This window comes from Coregonus lavaretus (assembly GCF_964263955.1).
Source record: "Coregonus lavaretus genome assembly, chromosome: 32".
Taxonomy (NCBI): domain Eukaryota; kingdom Metazoa; phylum Chordata; class Actinopteri; order Salmoniformes; family Salmonidae; genus Coregonus; species Coregonus lavaretus.
In genome coordinates, this window is record NC_140019.1 from 2,529,080 (window position 1) to 2,548,516 (window position 19,437).

The 19,437-nt window shown below is 46.9% G+C and overlaps 1 protein-coding gene across 1 annotated transcript in view; it reads left to right on the forward strand.

Moving 5' to 3' along the window:
* Window positions 1-871: 871 nt before the first annotated feature.
* The window catches only part of LOC311107655 (muscleblind-like protein 3), a gene marked incomplete at both ends in the record, with an annotated part of 49,582 nt that continues 31,016 nt past the window's right edge, over window positions 872-19,437 (forward strand). Inside the window, one exon of the mRNA XM_084150182.1 lies at window positions 872-1,054. Within this exon, the coding sequence (XP_084006308.1) occupies window positions 872-1,054 (183 nt within the window). The remainder of the gene's footprint in view (window positions 1,055-19,437) is intronic.

Here is a 19,437-nt window from a genome sequence, read left to right on the forward strand (position 1 = left end):
GGATACTAATATAGGTATATTCTACTTTCAGGATGCCTGCTTTCCCTGGAACCCTTTTCTGCTTTTTATTTTAAACTGGCTGCCAACTAATCTTTATCATCTGTCTCTTCTTGCAACCCAAATACAGGTTTTTACGGCAAGGGTGGACACATGAAGAGGTCAACGAAAAGGATGACGACGACTGAAGGATAAACGACAAGAGACAGCCTGGGAAGGAAGGAACATGGAGAGGGAGGAATGAGAAAGAGACTAAAATAAGAGGAAGAAGTGGAACTCCAAAGTGCCTAAGAAGACTGTGAGTGGGTGCCTGACGCTCTGGTCTGGTCCATTGCTGTTAGTGTTGTGGCTGTGGGAGTGTTTGGCTGGCTGGCGGTCTGCTGCCGCTGTGTATTGCTGCTGTCTGCGTAGGACAGGCTCCTAGCCCTACTAGGTGAGAGTAGAGCACAGCACAGCACTCTGTGTGAGTGTGTAAGCTGTCATTGGAGTGCTTCTCGCTCTAGGACAGTGCCTGCCTGAACTACAAATCCTTGCATGCCAGGGTGAGGTGCCCCAATTTCCTCTTTTCCTATGAGACAGAGCTGGCCTCTGCTCACCGTCTAGCTCTGAGAACTCATCCCATCACCAGTGGATCTGGGACCCGCACTTACCCAAGAAAAAACAACTACTCAAGCCCACATACCCATAAACTCAGTAATTCCCAAAGGACCAGCTGTTCATTTGTATCCAGGATATTTTTCTCTCTCACACATTCTCATCTCCTCTTATCTTGCCAAGGAGTAAATGTTAATCTGCATCAGTATTTTTGTTGTTACCAATTTTGTCCACCCCTACATCCGTACCCACTTGCCCCCTCCTGTCCTGAGGGGCTGTGATGGCAGTCAGTATGGGAAGTATGGCCATGGGCCGGGACACTAAGTGGCTGACCCTAGAGGTGTGTCGAGAGTTTCAGAGGGGTACCTGCTCCCGCTCGGACGCTGAGTGTAAGTTCGCCCACCCGGCCAGGAGCTGCCACGTGGAGAACGGCAGAGTCATCGCCTGCTTCGACTCACTCAAGGTAACAGTAGGCATCACAGACAACACACACACACACACACAACAGGCACTGTTTGATAATGACGTAAGGGAAAACTCTCTCTTATAACTCTGTCTTTCTCTCACAGACACACACCACACAACCTACCTGTTAATCGTTTTTTTGAAATTCATCAACTAGGCCTGCTAATGGATTAGTAATAGACAATAGTTTTGAAGTTTTGCTTAAGAATGGAGGATATACAGTACATCAGCTTAAAACACACTGTTTAGACCCGTGAAGGGGAAGTCGACTTGTAAGCTGATTTTAAAGATGCGTCAAGACCAGAGACACTCTTCAGCCACACCGACCCTCTGTGCCTTTCTCTTGTCGCTATCTATGAATCAGTTTGCCCTCTGAGGACATTTTACTGACTACACTCCTAAAAATAAAGGTTCCAGTTGGAATCAAATAAGGTTCTTCAGAGCGATGTCATGGGGGAACCATTTTAGTTTATCTGAAGAACCTTAAATGGGATGGTTCTTTGAAGAACCATACAAAAAACAAGAGCTCCAAAGAACCATTATTGGTTCCATAAGGAACCATCATAAAAGGTTCTGCAAAAAAACATTTATGGTTCTTTGGAACTGCATTGATAAAGGTTCTTTATAGAACTCTTTCATGCATGGTTATTTGTAGACATCTATTAGGTTCTGTAAAGAACTTAAATCATATGGTTCTTTAAAATGTGGTGGTTCTTTTAACACTATAGCCTTATTTGCATATTTCCCAGGGTGCCTTTAGAGTGAATTTATTTGTTACCAGTACCACCCATGACTGTGTTCGCTAGTAACAGAGACATGGTTGTTGCGTTCATTCATTTTCAGTCCTGTGGCCTTCACCAAGTGAGATCCTAAGTGAATATGTTATCATTAACATGTTATTCATTGTATTCTATTCTAAGACAATACAATACATATTTCATAAGGCCTTATTTTGAGGGTCTAGTTTTACCCTAATACATTGGACTGAAATTCATGGTTTACAGGCCACATCAGGCCTAAAAGTCACATTATGCTGGCTTGCAAAGTGATGTGTAATTCTTAGTGTTAATTGAACTCCTGAATCAACACTATAAATTGTACAAGGAAAAATCAACACTAGTTAACACTGGCCAATTGTCACGAATACAGCCGAGGCTGCCCCTCCTCCTTGCTCGGGCAGGCTTCGGCGTTCGTCGTCACCGGACTAGCTGCCACCGATCGATGTTTCTGTGTTACACTAGTCTTGTCTTTATTTATATCACCTGTTACCAATTATGCTTATTTGTGTCCCTATAATTACCTCTGTTTTCCCTCCTGAGTTTGTGCGTGATTGTCCGTTGTCTTACGTCATTTGGTGAGCTGTTGTTCTGCTCTTCCCTGCGTGGAGGGTTTGTTAACCCACACCACCTGGTATACAGAAAGTTATTAGTAAATCCATCAATTTTCTCAGTTCTGTGTCCTGCACCTGATTCTGTTTCACCACTTCACCCAGACTCTGACAGAATCACGCACCACCTATGGAGTCAGCAGGCACGTCCGATCCCAGCGCCTCGGTGGAGGAACGCATCCAGCAGCACTCGACCATGCTGCAGGCTTTAGGGTCGGCTATGGATCGAGTGGTGAACACCATGGATCGATGGGAGAGAAGTGTGTTTCCTACACTTCCTCCTCCTCTAATTTCTCCCCCATCAAGACCATCAAACCCTGGATCCAGTGGAATTCGGCTCTCGCTCCCGAGGGAATATGATGGTCTGCTGCCGGGTGTAAGGGTTTTCCTGCTCCAGGTGGAGTTCTACCTGGCAACCATCCACCCAGCTCCCTCGGCATACGAGAGCGTGTTCGCCCTCATCTCCTGTCTGTCGGGCAGAGCGCTGGAATGGGCCAACGCGGAGTGGGGTGGAATAGACGCTGAGTCCGTACGTTATGAGGATTTCACCCGCCATTTCCGGGCAGTATTCGATCATCCGCCGGAGGAGAGAGCGGCGGGGGAGCGTCTGTTTTACCTCAGACAGGGGAGGAGGAGCACACAGGACTACGCCCTGGAGTCCAGGACACTGGCAGCCAGCGCGGGATGGAATGAGAGGGCCCTGATTGACCACTACCGATGCAGTCTACGTTGAGGACGTTTGTAGGGAGCTGGCCTGCAGGGACACGAATCTACACCTGGACCAGCTGGTAGATTTATCGATCCGGCTGGATAACCTGTTGGCCACCCGCGGACGTCCGGATCAGGGTCCTCAGAATATGCCGATTTGGCTCTTGCCTTCTGTAAAAAGAAGGCGACTCAATTACCACCCCATCGACGAGGGGATTGGAGGGCGCTGCACTTCCCAGGAGTCACGTGTATCCTCTGTCACAGGAGGAGATGGTGGCTATGGAGACATATGTCACCGTATCTCTGGGACAGGGATGCATTCGGCCCTCCATTTCCCCTGCCTCCTCGAGTTTCTTTTTTGTGAAGAAGAAGGATGGAGGTTTACGCCCGTGCATTGACTATCGAGGTCTAAATCAGATAATCATAAAATACAGCTATCCTCTACCTCTCATAGCTAGTATGATGGAGTCATTGCACGGGGCGCGCTTCTTCACAAAATTGGACCTCAGGAGCGCGATCTGGTTCGTATCCGGGAAGGGGACGAGTGGAAGACGGCATTTAGTACCACCTCTGGTCACTATTAGTACCTCGTCATGCCGTACGGGTTGATGAATGTTCCCTCAGTCTTTCAATCCTTTGTCGATGAGATTTTCAGGGATCTGCACGGACAGGGTGTAGTGGTGTATATAGATGATATTCTCATCTACTCCGCTACATGCGACGAGCATGTGTCCCTGGTGCGCAAGGTGCTTGGTAGACTGTTGGAGCATGACCTGTACGTTAAGGCTGAGAAATGTCTGTTCTTCAAACAGTCCATCTCTTTCTTAGGATACCGCCTGTCAGAGTCAGGGGTCGAGATGGATTGTGACTGCATTTCAGCCGTGCGTAATTGGCCGACTCCTACCACGGTAAAGGAGGTTCAGCGATTTTTGGGGTTTGCCAACTACTACCGGAGATTTATCCGGGGCATTGGTCAGGTAGCAGCTCCCATAACCTCTTTGCTGAAGGGCGGACCGGTGCGCCTGCAGTGGTCAGCTGAGGCGGACAGGGCTTTTGGTCAGCTGAAGGCGCTGTTCACCTCGGCTCCCGTGCTGGCTCATCCGGATCCTTCCTTGCAATTCACAGTCGAGGTAGACGCGTCCGAGGCTGTGATAGGAGCTGTACTGTCTCAGCGCTCGGGTACGCCTCCCAAACTCTGCCCCTGTGCTTTCTTTTCGAAGAAGCTCAGCCCGGCGGAGCAAAACTATGATGTGGGGGTCCGGGAGCTGTTAGCTGTTGTGAAAGCTCTTAAGGTTTGGAGACATTGGCTTGAGGGGGCAAAACACCCTTTTCTCATTTTGACTGACCACCGCAATCTGGAGTACATACGGGCAGCGAGGAGACTGAAACCTCGTCAGGCAAGGTGGGCCATGTTTTTCATGCATTTTGTGTTCACCCTATCGTACAGACCAGGTTCCCAGAATGCTGAGGCAGACGCTCTGTCCCGGCTGTATGACTCAGAGGAGCAGACCAGGGAGCCCACTCCCATACTTCCGGCTTCTTGTCTGGTGGCACCGGTGGTATGGGAGGTTGACACGGACATCGAGCGGGCGTTACGCAATGAGCCCACTCTCCCCCAGTGTGCAGTGGGTCGTGTGTATGTTCCGTCTGAGGTTCGCGATCGTTTGATCTATTGGGCTCACACGTCACCCTCTTCTGGCCATCCTGGCATCAGTCGGACAGTGAGCTGTCTTAGTGGGAAGTACTGGTGGCCTACCTTAGCTCAGGACGTGAGGGTTTATGTTTCTTCCTGTTCGGTGTGCGCGCAGTGCAAGGCACCTAGACACCTGCCCAGAGGGAAATTACAACCTCTCCCCGTTCCGCAACGGCCGTGGTCACACCTATCGGTGGACTTTGTTAAGGATCTTCCTCAGTCACAAGGTAACACCACAATCCTGGTCGTTGTGGATCGGTTTTCTAAGTCCTGTCGTCTAATTCCTTTGCCCGGTCTCCCTACTGCCCTACAGACCGCGGAGGCCCTGTTTACACATGTCTTCCGGCACTACGGGATACCTGAGGATATAGTGTCTGATCGGGGTCCCCAGTTTACATCAAGGGTCTGGAAGGCGTTCATGGACCATCTGAGGGTCTCGGTCAGCCTGACCTCAGGGTTTCACCCCAAGAGTAATGGGCAGGTGGAGAGAGTAAACCAGGATGTGGGTAGGTTTCTGAGGTCATATTGCCAGGACCGGCAGGGGGATTGGTCAGTTTACATCCCCTGGGCAGACATGGCACAAAATTCCCTCCGCCACTCCTCCACTGACCTGTCTCCCTTTCAGTGTGTACTAGGTTACCAGCCAGTCCTGGCACCATGGCATCAGTGCTAGATCGAGGCAGCTGCGGTGGATTAATGGTTTCGGCGCTCGGAGGAGACATGGAACGCTGCCCATGTACGCCTGCAAAGGGCTATTAGGAGACAGAAGGCGAGTGCCGACCGCCACCGCAGTGAGGCTCCGGTGTATGCACCGGGGGACTGGGTCTGGCTCTCGACCCGAAACCTGCCCCTTCGCCTGCCCTGCCGGAAGCTGGGTCGGCAGTTTGTGGGGCCCTTTAAAGTCCTGGGGAGGTTGAACAAGGTTTGTTATAGATTACAACTCCCCTCTGATTACCGTATTAACCCCTCGTTCCATGTGTCTCTCCACTGTCACGAATACAGCCAAGGCTGCCCCTCCTCCTTGCTCGGGCAGGCTTCGGCGTTCGTCGTCACCGGAGTACTAGCTGCCACCGATCGATGTTTCTGTGTTACACTAGTCTTGTCTTTATTTATCGCACCTGTTACCCATTATGCTTATTTGTGTCCCTATAATTACCTCTGTTTTCCCTCCTGAGTTTGTGCGTGATTGTCCATTGTCTTACGTCGTTTGGTGAGCTGTTGTTCTGCTCTTCCCTGCGTGGAGGGTTTGTTATGGTTTACTTTTGTTTAGTAAATCCATTCATTTTCTCAGTTCTGTGTCCTGCGCCTGATTCCGTTTCACCACTTCACCCAGACGCTGACACAAATTTGCTGTGTGCTATGAAAGGGACATATCTGCAGGCTTTCATACATTTCAAGAACCTTTTAGAATTTATAAGAACCACTGTAGCTGCTCCCTGTCTGAGGCCCCTCTCACCTCAGACCCGAGACTGCAACACTACCACAGAAAGACACACACCATTAAACACACTTAGAAGAGTAGTGATGCAGCTATATCTGGTGGATAGCCTTATCACTGTGGCTTTCTAAATATTGTGTGTGTGTGTGTGTGTCTGTGTGTACGTGCATGTGGGTTGGTGTCTGAGTGTGTGAGTGTATATATACAGTACCAGTCAAAGGTTTGGACACACCTACTCATTCAAGGGTTTTTTCTTTATTTTTACTATTTTCTACATTGTAGAATAATAGTGCAGACATCAAAACTATGAAATAACACATATGGAATCATGTAGTAACCAAAAACGTTTTAAGAAATCAAAATATATTTTATATTTTATATTATTCTTGCCTTGATGACAGCTTTGCACACTCTTGGCATTCTCTTGACCAGCTTCACTTGGAATGCTTTTCCAACAGTCTTGAAGGAGTTCCCACATATGCTGAGCACTTGTTGGCTGCTTTTCCTACACTCTACGGTCCAACTCATCCCAAACCATCTCAATTGGGTTGAGGTTGGGTGATTGTGTAGGCCAGGTCATCTAATGCAGCACTCCATCACTCTCCTTGGTGAAATAGCCCTTACACAGCCTGGAGGTGTGTTTTGAGCCATTGTCCTGTTGAAAAATAAATGAAAGTCCCACTAAGTGCAAACCAGATGGGATGGCATATTGCTGCAGAATGCTGTAGTAGCCATGCTGGTTAAGCGTGCCTTGAATTCTAAATAAATCACTGACAGTGTCACCAGCAAAGCATCACCACACCATCACACCTCCTCCTCCATGCTTCACGGTGGGAACCACACATGCGGAGATCATCCGTTCACCTACTCTGCGTCTCACAAAGACACGGCGGTTGGAACCAAAAATCTCAAATTTGGACTCATCAGACCAAAGGACAGATTTCCACCGGTCTAATGTCCATTAGAAGCAATGGCTTTTTTTCTGGCCATTCTTCCGTAAAGCCCAGCTCTGTGGAGTGTATGGCTTAAAGTGGTCCTATGGAAAGATACTCCAATCTCCGCTGTGGCGCTTTGCAGCTCCTTCAGGGTTTTCTTTGGTCTCTTTGTTGCTTCTCTGATTAATGCCTTCCTTGCCTGGTCCTTTAATTTTGGTGGGCGGCCCTCTCTTGGCAGGTTTGTTGTGGTGCCATATTCTTTCAATTTTTTAATAATGCATTTAATGGTGCTCCGTGGGATGTTCAAAGTTTCGGATATTTTTTTATAACCCAACCCTGATCTGTACTTCTCCACAACTTTGTCCCTGACCTGTTTGGAGAGATCCTTGGTCTTCATGGTGCCGCTTGCTTGGTGGTGCCCCTTGCTTAGTGGTGTTGCAGACTCTGGAGCCTTTCAGAACAGGTGTATATATACTGAGATCATGTGACAGATCATGTGACACTTAGATTGCACACAGGTGGACTTTATTTAACTAATTATGTGACATCTGAAGGTAATTGGTTGCACCAGATCTTATTTAGGTCCTTCATAGCAAGGGGGTGAATACATACAGTGAGGGAAAAAAGTATTTGAACCCCTGCTGATTTTGTACGTTTGCCCACTGACAAAGAAATGATCAGTCTATAATTTTAATGGTAGGTTTATTTGAACAGTGAGAGACAGAATAACAACAAAAATATCCTGAAAAACGCATGTCAAAAATGTTATCAATTGATTTGCATTTTAATGAGGGAAATAAGTATTTGAACCCCTCTCAATCAGAAAGATTTCTGGCTCCCAGGTGTCTTTTATAAAGGTAACGAGCTGAGATTAGGAGCACACTCTTAAAGGCAGTGCTCCTAATCTCACCTTGTTACCTGTATAAAAGACACCTGTCCACAGAAGCAATCAATCAATCAGATTCCAAACTCTCCACCATGGCCAAGACCAAAGAGCTCTCCAAGGATGTCAGGGACAAGATTGTAGCCCTACACAAGGCTAGAATGGGCTACAAGACCACCGCCAAGCAGCTTGGTGAGAAGGTGACAAAAGTTGGTGCGGTTATTCGCAAATGGAAGAAACACAAAATAACTGTCAATCTCCCTCAGCCTGGGGCTCCATGCAAGATCTCACCTCGCGGAGTTGCAATGATCATGAGAACGGTGAGGAATCAGCCCTGAACTACACAGGAGGATCTTGTCAATGATCTCAAGGCAGCTGGGACCATAGTCACCAAGAAAACAATTGGTAACTCACTACGCCGTGAAGGACTGAAATCCTGCAGCGCCCGCAAGGTCCCCCTGCTCAAGAAAGCATATATACAGGCCTGTCTGAAGTTTGCCAATGAACGTCTGAATGATTCAGAGGAGAACTGGGTGAAAGTGTTGTGGTCAGATGAGACCAAAATCGAGCTCTTTGGCATCAACTCAACTCGCCATGTTTGGAGGAGGAGGAATGCTGCCTATGACCCCAAGAACACCATCCCCACCGTCAAACATGGAGGTGGAAACATTATGCTTTGGGGGTGTTTTTCTGCTAAGGGGAAAAGACAACTTCACTGCATCAAAGGGACGATGGACGGGGCCATGTACCGTCAAATCTTGGGTGAGAACCTCCTTCCCTCAGCCAGGGCATTGAAAATGGATCGTGGATGGGTATTCCAGCATGACAATGACCCAAAACACACGGCCAAGGCAACAAAGGAGTGGCTCAAGAAGAAGCACATTAAGGTCCTGGAGTGGCCTAGCCAGTCTCCAGACCTTAATCCCATAGAAAATCTGTGGAGGGAGCTGAAGGTTCGAGTTGCCAAACGTCAGCCTCGAAACCTTAATGACTCGGAGAAGATCTGCAAAGAGGAGTGGGACAAAATCCCTCCTTAGATGTGTGCAAACCTGGTGGCCAACTACAAGAAACGTCTGACCTCTGTGATTGCCAACAAGGGTTTTGCCACCAAGTACTTAGTCATGTTTTGCAGAGTGGTCAAATACTTATTTCCCTCATTAAAATGCAAATCAATTTATAACATTTTTGACATGCGTTTTTCTGGATTATTTTGTTGTTATTCTGTCTCTCACTGTTCAAATAAACCTACCATTAAAATTATAGACTGATCATGTCTTTGTCAGTGGGCAAACGTACAAATTCAGCAGGAGTTCAAATACTTTTTTCCCTCACTGTATGCACGCACCACTTTTCCGTTATTTCTTTTTTTTTCTTTTTTTTCATTTCACTTCTCCAATTTGGACTATTTTGTGTATGTCCATTACATGAAATCCAAATTAGGTATTTCGGTTTTTTATTTTGATTACATTTGCAAACATTTCTAAAAACCTGTTTTCACTTTGTCATTGTGGAGTATTGTGTGTAGATTGGTGAGGACATTTTTTTTATTAATCCATTTTAGAATAAGGCAGTAACGTAACAAAATGTGGAAAAAGTCAAGGGGTCTGAATACTTTCCGAAGGCACTGTATGTGTGTGTCTGTGTGTTGAGTAGTGCCTACCCATTGGACAGTTCAATTTGAAATGTGTGAGTGAGTTGCACTGCTGTTTTTAGCACAGAGCTAAAACAGCTTGCTTTCTGTATCGGTTGTATTGGCGGTTAAGAGAAGTGAGATGCTTATTAGTATCAAGGGAGATCAAGTGGTATGTGAAAGGCAGTGAGTGTTTGGCTGCCTCTGTCTGAGGCTTCAGGGTCACTGCAGTGTTGCTTTGAGAAAGTGTGTGTGTGAGAGACGACTGAAGGTCAATATGGCTCTCTCTTTATCAGCAGTCACAGCACCCACACACACCTCTGTCCTTTTTAAATGTTGCTTTCCAGTCCTCACTAAGGCCATATCAATTTTATAACAGTGTAGCTTGACTGACTTTTGTTTTCACTTTTCCTTCTTCACTTTGAAGAAGAAGGAAACTAGTTATGTTCCCTTGTGCAATCCATCTATTCCATCCTTTCTCTTTCCTTCCTCTCCTCCTCCCTCTACAAATGCTGCTAATTTATGGGTTTATCTCCTAATGGCCTCCTCACTGTCCTCTCCATATCTAACATCTTCTCTGCAGTGCTCTCCTCTCATCTCCTCTCTTGCTGATCCCCATTAGCCCTGTCTATCTGGCCAGGCTGACTGTCAACGTGTTGGGGGAAGGGAGGCAGGAACCCCCCCCCCCCTCCATAGCCTATCAATGCCTATATTTGTTAGTCAGAGAAGTGTAGTCTTTGCTGTAAATGCTTGCATAGCATATGTTTTGTTTAATGCAGATCGTAAATGTATGACTAAAACTACTGTTTCCTTAAGTTTCCTCTGGTGGTCCCTACACGCACCACACACCTGGAGTTCCAGGTCTCAGGCAGCCTCTGGAACTGCCGTTCTGCTGCCAACAAGGCTGACTTCATCCCAGCCTATGCTAATCTCCAGTCCCTCGACTTCCTGGCGCTGACGGAAACATGGATTACCACTGAAAACACTGCCACTCCTACTGCTCTCTCCTCATCTGACCATGTGTTCTCGCATACCCCGAGAGCATCTGGTCAGAGGGGTGGTGGCACAGGAATCCTCATCTCTCCCAAGTGGACATTCTCAATTTTTCCCCTAACCCATCTGTCTATCTCCTCATTTGAATTCCATGCTGTCACAGTCACTAGCCCACTCTCCAGGTTCCCTTGGAGAGTTCATCAATGAGCTTGACGCCTTGATAAGTTCCTTTCCTGAGGATGGCTCACCCCTCACAGTTTTGGGGGATTTCAACCTCCCTATGTCCACATTTGACTCATTTCTCTCTGCCTCCTTCTTTCCACTCCTCTCCTCTTTTGACCTCACCCTCTCACCGTCCCCCCCTACTCACAAGGCAGGCAATACGCTTGACCTCATCTTCACTAGATGCTGCTCCTCTACTAATCTCACTGCAACTCCCCTCCATGTCTCCGACCACTACTTTGTTTCCTTTTCTCTCTCGCTCTCCTCCCACACTACTCACTCTGCCCCTACACAGATGGTAATGCGCCGCCGCAACCTTCGCTCTCTCTCTCCCACTACTCTCTCCTCTTCCATCCTATCATCTCTTCCCTCTGCTCAAACCTTCTCCCTCCAATCTCCTGATTCTGCCTCCTCAACCCTCCTCTCCTCCCTTTCTGCATCCTTTGACTCTCTGTGTCCCCTATCCTCCCGGCCGGCTCGGTCCTCCCCTCCAGCTCCGTGGCTTGATGACTCACTGCGAGCTCACAGAACAGAGCTCCGGGCAGCGGAGCGGAAATGGAAGAAAACTAAACTCCCTGCCGACCTGACATCTTTTCACTCCCTCCTCTCTACATTTTCTTCATCTGTTTCTGCTGCTAAGGCCACCTTCTACCATTCTAAATTCCAAGCATCTGCCTCTAACCCTAGGAAGCTCTTTGCCACATTTTCCTCCCTCCTGAATCCCCCCTGAATCCTGCGACTTGTGACTGCAGGCCGCCCAACAACCTGCCCGCTTGACCCCATCCCCTCCTCCCTTCTCCAGACCATCTCCGGTGACCTTCTCCCCTACCTCACCTCGCTGATCAACTCATCCTTGACCGCTGGCCATGTCCCTTCCGTCTTCAAGAGAGCGAGAGTTACTCCCCTTCTCAAAAAACCAACACTCGACCCCACTGATGTCAACAACTACAGACCAGTATCCCTTCTTTCTTTTCTTTCCAAAACTATTGAGCGTGCCGTCTTTAGCCAACTCTCTTGCTATCTCTCTCAGAATGACCTTCTTGATCCAAACCAATCAGGTTTCAGGACTGGTCATTCAACTGAGACTGCTCTTCTCTGTGTCACGGAGACTCTCCGCACTGCTAAAGCTAACTCTCTCTCCTCTGCTCTTGTCCTTCTAGACCTGTCTGCTGCCTTTGATACTGTGAACCATCAGATCCTCCTCTCCACCCTCTCCGAGCTGGGCATCTCCGGCGCGGCTCACTCCTGGATTGCGTCCTACCTGACCGGTCGCTCCTACCAAGTGGCGTGGCGAGAAGCTGTCTCCGCACCACGTGCTCTCACCACTGGTGTCCCCCAAGGCTCAGTTCTAGGCCCTCTCCTTTTCTCCCTATACACCAAGTCACTTGGCTCTGTCATATCCTCACATGGTCTCTCCTATCATTGCTACGCTGACGATACACAACTAATCTTCTCCTTTCCCCCTTCTGATAACCAGGTGGCGAATCGCATCTCTGCATGTCTGGCAGACATATCAGTATGGATGACGGATCACCACCTCAAGCTGAACCCTGGCAAGACGGAGCTGCTCTTCCTCCCGGGGAAGGACTGCCCGTTCCATGATCTCGCCATCACGGTTGACAACTCCGCTGTGTCCTCCTCCCAGAGTGCGAAGAGCCTAGGCGTGACCCTGGACAACACCCTGTCGTTCTCCGCCAACATCAAGGCGGTGACCCGCTCCTGCAGGTTCATGCTCTACAACATTCGGAGAGTACGACCCTGCCTTACACAGGAAGCGGCACAGGTCCTGGTCCAGGCGCTTGTCATCTCCCGTCTGGACTACTGCAACTCGCTGTTGGCTGGCCTCCCTGCCTGTGCCATTAAACCCCTACAACTCATCCAGAATGCCGCAGCCCGTCTGGTGTTCAACCTTCCCAAGTTCTCTCACGTCACCCCCCTCCTCCGCACACTCCACTGGCTTCCAGTTGAAGCTCGCATCCGCTACAAGACCATGGTGCTTGCCTATGGAGCAGTGAGGGGAACGGCACCTCTGTACCTTCAGGCTCTGACCAGTCCCTACACCCAAACGAGAGTATTGCGCTCATCCACCTCTGGCCTGCTGGCTCCCCTTCCTCTGCGGAAGCATAGTTCCCGCTCAGCCCAGTCAAAACTGTTCGCTGCTCTGGCACCCCAATGGTGGAACAAGCTCCCTCACGACGCCAGGACAGCGGAGTCACTCACCACCTTCCGGAGACATTTGAAACCCCACCTCTTTAAGGAATACCTGGGATAGGATAAAGGAATCCTTCTACCCCCCCCCCCCCCCCCCCCAATTGTAAAGTGGTTATCCCACTGGCTATAGGGTGAACGCACCAATTTGTGAGTCGCTCTGGCTAAGAGCGTCTGCTAAATGACGTTAATGTGCCCTTGAGCAAGGCACTTAACCCTAATTGCTCCTGTAAGTCGCTCTGGATAAGAGCGTCTGCTAAATGACTAAAATGTAAATGTTAAGGAGGGAAACGAGGTACAGCATACTATGGGGAGCCACACCCTCGCAACTTCGGTTGAAGGATCTAAAATCACACCTGACAAGGCCAATGAAATCCGCGCCTCGCTGGAAGCCCCACCTTCATTACTTCAATTTAATACCGTCTTCACCGAGCACAGGAACGGTCAGTGCGGGGCCAAACAGGTGATGTACCTGAACAAGCTCCACGAGGGAAATGTGTCAGAGGCCACTGGTGCTCCAGTGCGTCCGGTCCCAATGAAGCCCTCAAGTCCCTCATCGAAAGAAACAAAGCGCGCTTCCTCGCAATGCGTAAAGATCTTTGTCGGCCCTGCCAAATATTTCCCCTAACTGGGAGAACACCCAGGGGTGTGCCCACCACTCCTAAGAGAGAGGGCCTCACCTGGATAGAAGATCTGCGACCGAGTTGAGGCAACCGGGGACATACATCACCTGTAGCGAGAGCCTGTGCGCCCTGCTCCACAGCAATGGGGAGGACAAAGGCTAGGAGGGAGAGAAACCATCTGTCTCTCATCGTCTGTTGATGTATGCCACCACCACCATAAATATTGCCAGTTCTGACCAAATACCGGCTGTACCAGCTGTCCAGGTTTCGACATAGAAACCACTCGGATTGCCCGCGTCTGGAGACGGGAGGATATTCCTTCCCTCAAAATGGGAACAGGCCTTGGGAACAGTCGATGTGATGACGCCGCAGAAGCGTGGGGGACACGCAACAAGTTGTAGCCTGTGCCCCGACATTACTGTTCGCATGATCCAGAGCAACACTGCGCATGAGCGCCATTGGTCCCCTGTAGCTTAGTTGGTAGAGCATGGCGCTTGCAACGGCAGGGTTGTGGGTTCGTTTCCCATGGGGGGCCAGTATGAAAAATGTATGCACTCACTAACTGTAAGTCGCTCTGGATAAGAGCGTCTGCTAAATGACAAAACAATTAAAAATGTGAACATTCTCGACCACCATGTGTCTGAATATGGACAAGGGACACTTTTCAATGAACCCACATGTAGGAGATGCAACACTTTTGACACCCGTGAACACTGTGGAACTTTGGGTTAACACAACTGTGTTTATGCGCCAAAGTATGCCTGAAGCCTGGTCCACTCTGGGTTCTGGGGCTCCGGTAATCAGTGACATACCCCGATTGGCAGTGCCCCTTGTTTGGTATGGGTCCCCACATCCTCAAAAAGTTCTACAGCTGCACCATCGAGAGAATCCTGACCGGTTGCATCACAGCCTGGTATGGCAACTGCTTGGCATCCGACCGTAAGGGTAGTGCGTACGGCCCAGTACATTACTGGGGCCAAGCTTCCTGCCATCCAGGACCTATATACTAGGCGGTGTCAGAGGAAGGCCCCAAAAATGGTCAAAGACTCTAGTCACCCAAGTCATGGACTGTTCTCTCTGCTACCGCACGGCAAGTAGTACCAGAGCACCAAGTCTAGGTCCAAAAGGCTCCTTAACAGCTTCTACCCCCAAGCCATAAGACTGCAGAACAATTAATCAAATGGCCACCCGGACTATTAACATTGACACCCCCCCCCCGCCCCCCCTTTGTTTTTACACTGCTGCTACTCACTGTTTATTATCTATGCATAGTCACTTTACCCCTACCTACATGTACAAATTACCTCGACTAACCTGTACCCCCGCACATTGACTCAGTACCGGTACCCCCCTGTATATAGCCTCGTTATTGTTATTTTATTGTGTTACTTTATATTTTATTTTTTACTTTAGTTTATTCAGTAAATATTTTCTTGAACTGCATTGTTGGTTAAGGACTCGTAAGAAGCATTTCACGGTAAGGTCTACACCTGTTGTATTTGGCGCATGTGACAAATAACATTTGATTTCATTTGTTTAGGCTGTAAGATGCGTTCCGGTAACAGGCTGGTATCCAGTGCTGGACTGCACGCATTCAAAAATATACAGCACATTCGGAATGTATTCAGACCTTATGCTAAAATTGATTTAAAAAAATTTTTCTCATCAATCTACACAAAATACCCCATAATGACAAAGCAAAAACAGGTTTGTAGAAATCTTTGCTAATTTATATATATATAAAAAATTAAATAATTATTATTTACATAAGTATTCAGACCCTTTACTATGAGACTCGAAATTGAGCTCAGGTGCATCCTGTTTCCATTGATCATCCTTGAGATGTTTCTACAACTTGATTGGAATCCACCTGTAGTAAATTAAATTAATTGTACATGATTTGGAAAGGCACACACCTGTCTACATAAGGTCCCACACTTGACAGTGCCTTCGGGAAAGTATTCAGACCCCTTGACTTCTTCCACATTTTTTTACGTTATAGCCTTATTCTAAAATTGATTTTTTTTTTTATTATGTCAGCAATATACACGCAATACCCCATAATGACAAAGTGAAAACAGGTTTGTAGAAATCTTTGCGCATAAGTATTCAGACCCTTTACTCAGTACTTTGTTTAATTTATTAATACATTTTAGAATAAGGCTGTAATCTATAAAAATGTGGAAAAAGTCAAGGAGTCTGAATACTTTCCAAAGGCACTGTATATAATGGTGTGTATAGATAGTATGGACAGTATATGAATAGAAAAGGTGTGGACAGCAGTAGTTATATAGTACAAAAAAAGTATGAAAATGCGTCTGCTAAATGACTAAAACTTAAGTTAAATTCAATATAGGATGAGCCTTGTCTAGAATACAATATATACATATGAAGTGGGTAAAACAGTATATAAACATAATTAAAGTGACCAGTGTTCAATGACTATGTACAAAGGGCCTTCTAGATCATGGGTGGGCACCTCCAGTCCTTGGGTGCCTGAATGGTGTCACAGTTTTGCCCCAGCCCCAGCAAACACACCTGACTCCAATGATCACCTAATCATGATCTTAAGTTTAGAATGCAATTAGTTTAATCAGCTGTGTTTGCTAGGGATGGGGCAAAAGTGTGACACCAATCAGGACCCCGAGGACAGGAGTTGCCCACCCCTGTTCTAGATGGTAGTGGGGTGAACAGGGCGTGGCTCAGGTGGCTGAGGTCCTTGATGATCTTCTTGGCCTTCCTGTGACACCGGTTGCTGTAGATGTCCTGGAGGACAGGCAGTGTGCCCCCGGTGATGTGTTGTAGAGACACTGCGGTTGTGGGCGGTGCAATTGCCATACCAGGCGTTGATACAGCCCGACAGGATGCTCGCAATGGTGCATCTATAGAAGTTTTTGAGGGTCTTATGGTCCAAGCCGAATTTCTTCAGCCTCCTGAGGTTGAAGAGGCGCTATTGCGCCTTCTTCACCACACTGTCTGTGTGGATGGACCATTTCAGGTTGTCAGTGATGTGCACGCCAAGGAACTTAACACCATACAACAATATTACAATGTACGTGTGTGTAGAGTGCATGCGCTAGCGCTTGTGTGCATATGCGTGTCTGTACTTTTGTGTGGGTCTCTTCAAAGTCCCCGCTGTTCCATAAGGGTTATTTGTATCTGTTTTTTAAAATCTGATTCTACTGCTTGCATCAGTTACCTGATGTGGAATAGAGTTCCATGTAGTCATGGCTCTATGTAGTACTGTGCGCCTCAGTGGTGTAAAGTACTTAAGTAAAAATACTTTAAAGTACTACTTAAGTAGTTTTTTTGGGGTATCTGTACTATACTTTACTATTTATATTTTTGACTACTTTTACTTTTACTTCACTACATTCCTAAAGAAAATAGTGTACTTTTTACTCCATACATTTTCCCTGACACCCAAAAGTACTCGTTACATTTTGAATGCTTAGCAGGACTGGAAAATGGTCCAATGCATGCACTTATCAAGAGAACATCCCTGGTCATCCCTACTTCCTCTGATCTGGCGGACTCACTAAGCACAAATGCTTAGTTTGTAAATGATGTCTGAGTGTTGGAGTGTGCCCTTGGCTATCCATAAATTTAAAAAACAAGAAAATGGTGCCGTCTGGTTTGCTGAATATAAGGGATTTGAAATTATTTATACTTTTTACTTTTGATACTTAAGTATATTTTAGCAATTATATTTACTTTTGGTACTTAAGTATATTTAAAACCAAATATTTTTTGAATTTTACTGAAGTAGTATTTTACTGGGTGACTTTCACTTTACTTGAGTCATGTTATATTAAGGTATCTTTACTTTTACTCAAGTATGAGAATTGGGTACTTTTTCCACAACTGGTGCGCCTCCCATAGTCTGTTCTGGACTTGGGGATTGTGAAGAGACCTCTGTTGACATGTCTTGTGGGATAGCTGTGTGCTAGTAGTTTAAACAGACAGCTCAGTAGTGATGAAGTCAATCTCTCCTCCACTTTCAGCCATGAGAGATTGACATGCATATCATTAATGTTAGCGCTCTGTGTACTTTTAAGGGCCAGCTGTGCTGCCCTGTTCTGAGACAATTGTAATTTTCCTAATTCCCTATTTGTGGCCCTGACCACACAACTGAACAGCGACAAAACCAGGGCCTGTAGGACCTGCCTTGTTGACAATGTTGTTAAGAAGGCAGAGCAGCGTTTTATTATGGACAGACTTCTCCCCATCTTATCTACTGTTGTGTCAATATGTTTTGACCATGACAGTTTATTATCCAGGGTTACTCCATGCAGTTTAGTCACCTCAACTTGCTCAATTTCCACATTATTCATGACAAGATTTAGTTGAGGTTTAGGGTTTAGTGAATGATTTGTCCCAAATACAATGCTTTTAGTTTTTGAAAAATGTAGGACTAACTTATTCCTTGCCACCCATTCTGAAACGAACTGCAGCTCTTTGTTAAGTGTTGCAGTCATTTCAGTTGGTGTAGTAGCTGACGTGTATAGTGTTGAGTCATCCGCATACATAGACACACTGGCTTTACTCAAAGCCAGTGGCATGTCGTTAGTAAAGATTGAAAAAGTAAGGGGCCTAGACAGCTGCTACTTGGGTTCTGTTAGACAGGTAACTCTTTATCCACAATATAGCAGGGGGTGTAAAGCCATAACACATACGTTTTTCCAGCAGCAGACTATGATCGATAATGTCAAAAGCCACACTGAAGTCTAACAAAACAGACCCCACAATCTTTTTATCATCAATTTCTCTCAGTCATTTGTTTAAATGCTGTGCTTATTGAATGTCCTTCCCTATAAGTGTGCTGAAAGTCTGTTGTCAATTTGTTTAGTGTAAAATTGCCTTGTATCTGGTCAAACAATTTTTTCCAAAAGTTTACTAAGGGTTGGTAACAGGCTGATTGGTTGGCTATTTGAGCCAGTAAAGGGGGCTTTTTGTATTCTTAGGTAGCGGAATTACTTTTTCTTCCCTTCAGGCCTGAGGGCACACACTTTCTAGTAGGCTTAAATTGAATATATGGCAAATAGGAGTGGCAATATCGTCCACTATTATCCTCAGTAATTTTCCATATGGTCAGATATACTTGGATATATCTCCCGAGTGGCGCAGTGGTCTAAGGCACTGCATCGCAGTGCTAACTGTGCCACTAGAGATCCTGGTTCGAATCCAGGCTCTGTCGTAGCCGGCCGCGACCGGGAGACCCATGGGGTGGTGCACAATTGGCCAAGCGTCGTCCAGGGTAGGGGAGGGAATCGCCGGCAGGGATGTAGCTCAGTTGGTAGAGCATGGCATTTGCAATGCCAGGGTTGTGGGTTCGATTCCCACGCGGGGCCAGTATGAAACAAACAAAAAAAAATGTATGCACTCACTAACTGTAAGTCGCTCTGGATAAGAGCGTCTGCTAAATGACTAAAATGTAAATTGATGTGTAGTCTCAGCATTTGTTGCAGGCATGTCATGCCTAAGTTTGCTAATCTTGCCAAAGAAAAAATCATTAAAGTACATGGTAATATCAATGGTTTTGTGATGAATGAGCCATCTGATTCAATTAATGATGGAGCTGAGTTTGCCTTTTTGCCCAACATTTAATTTAAGGTGCTCCAAAGCTTTTTACTATCATTCTTTATATCATTTATTTTTGTT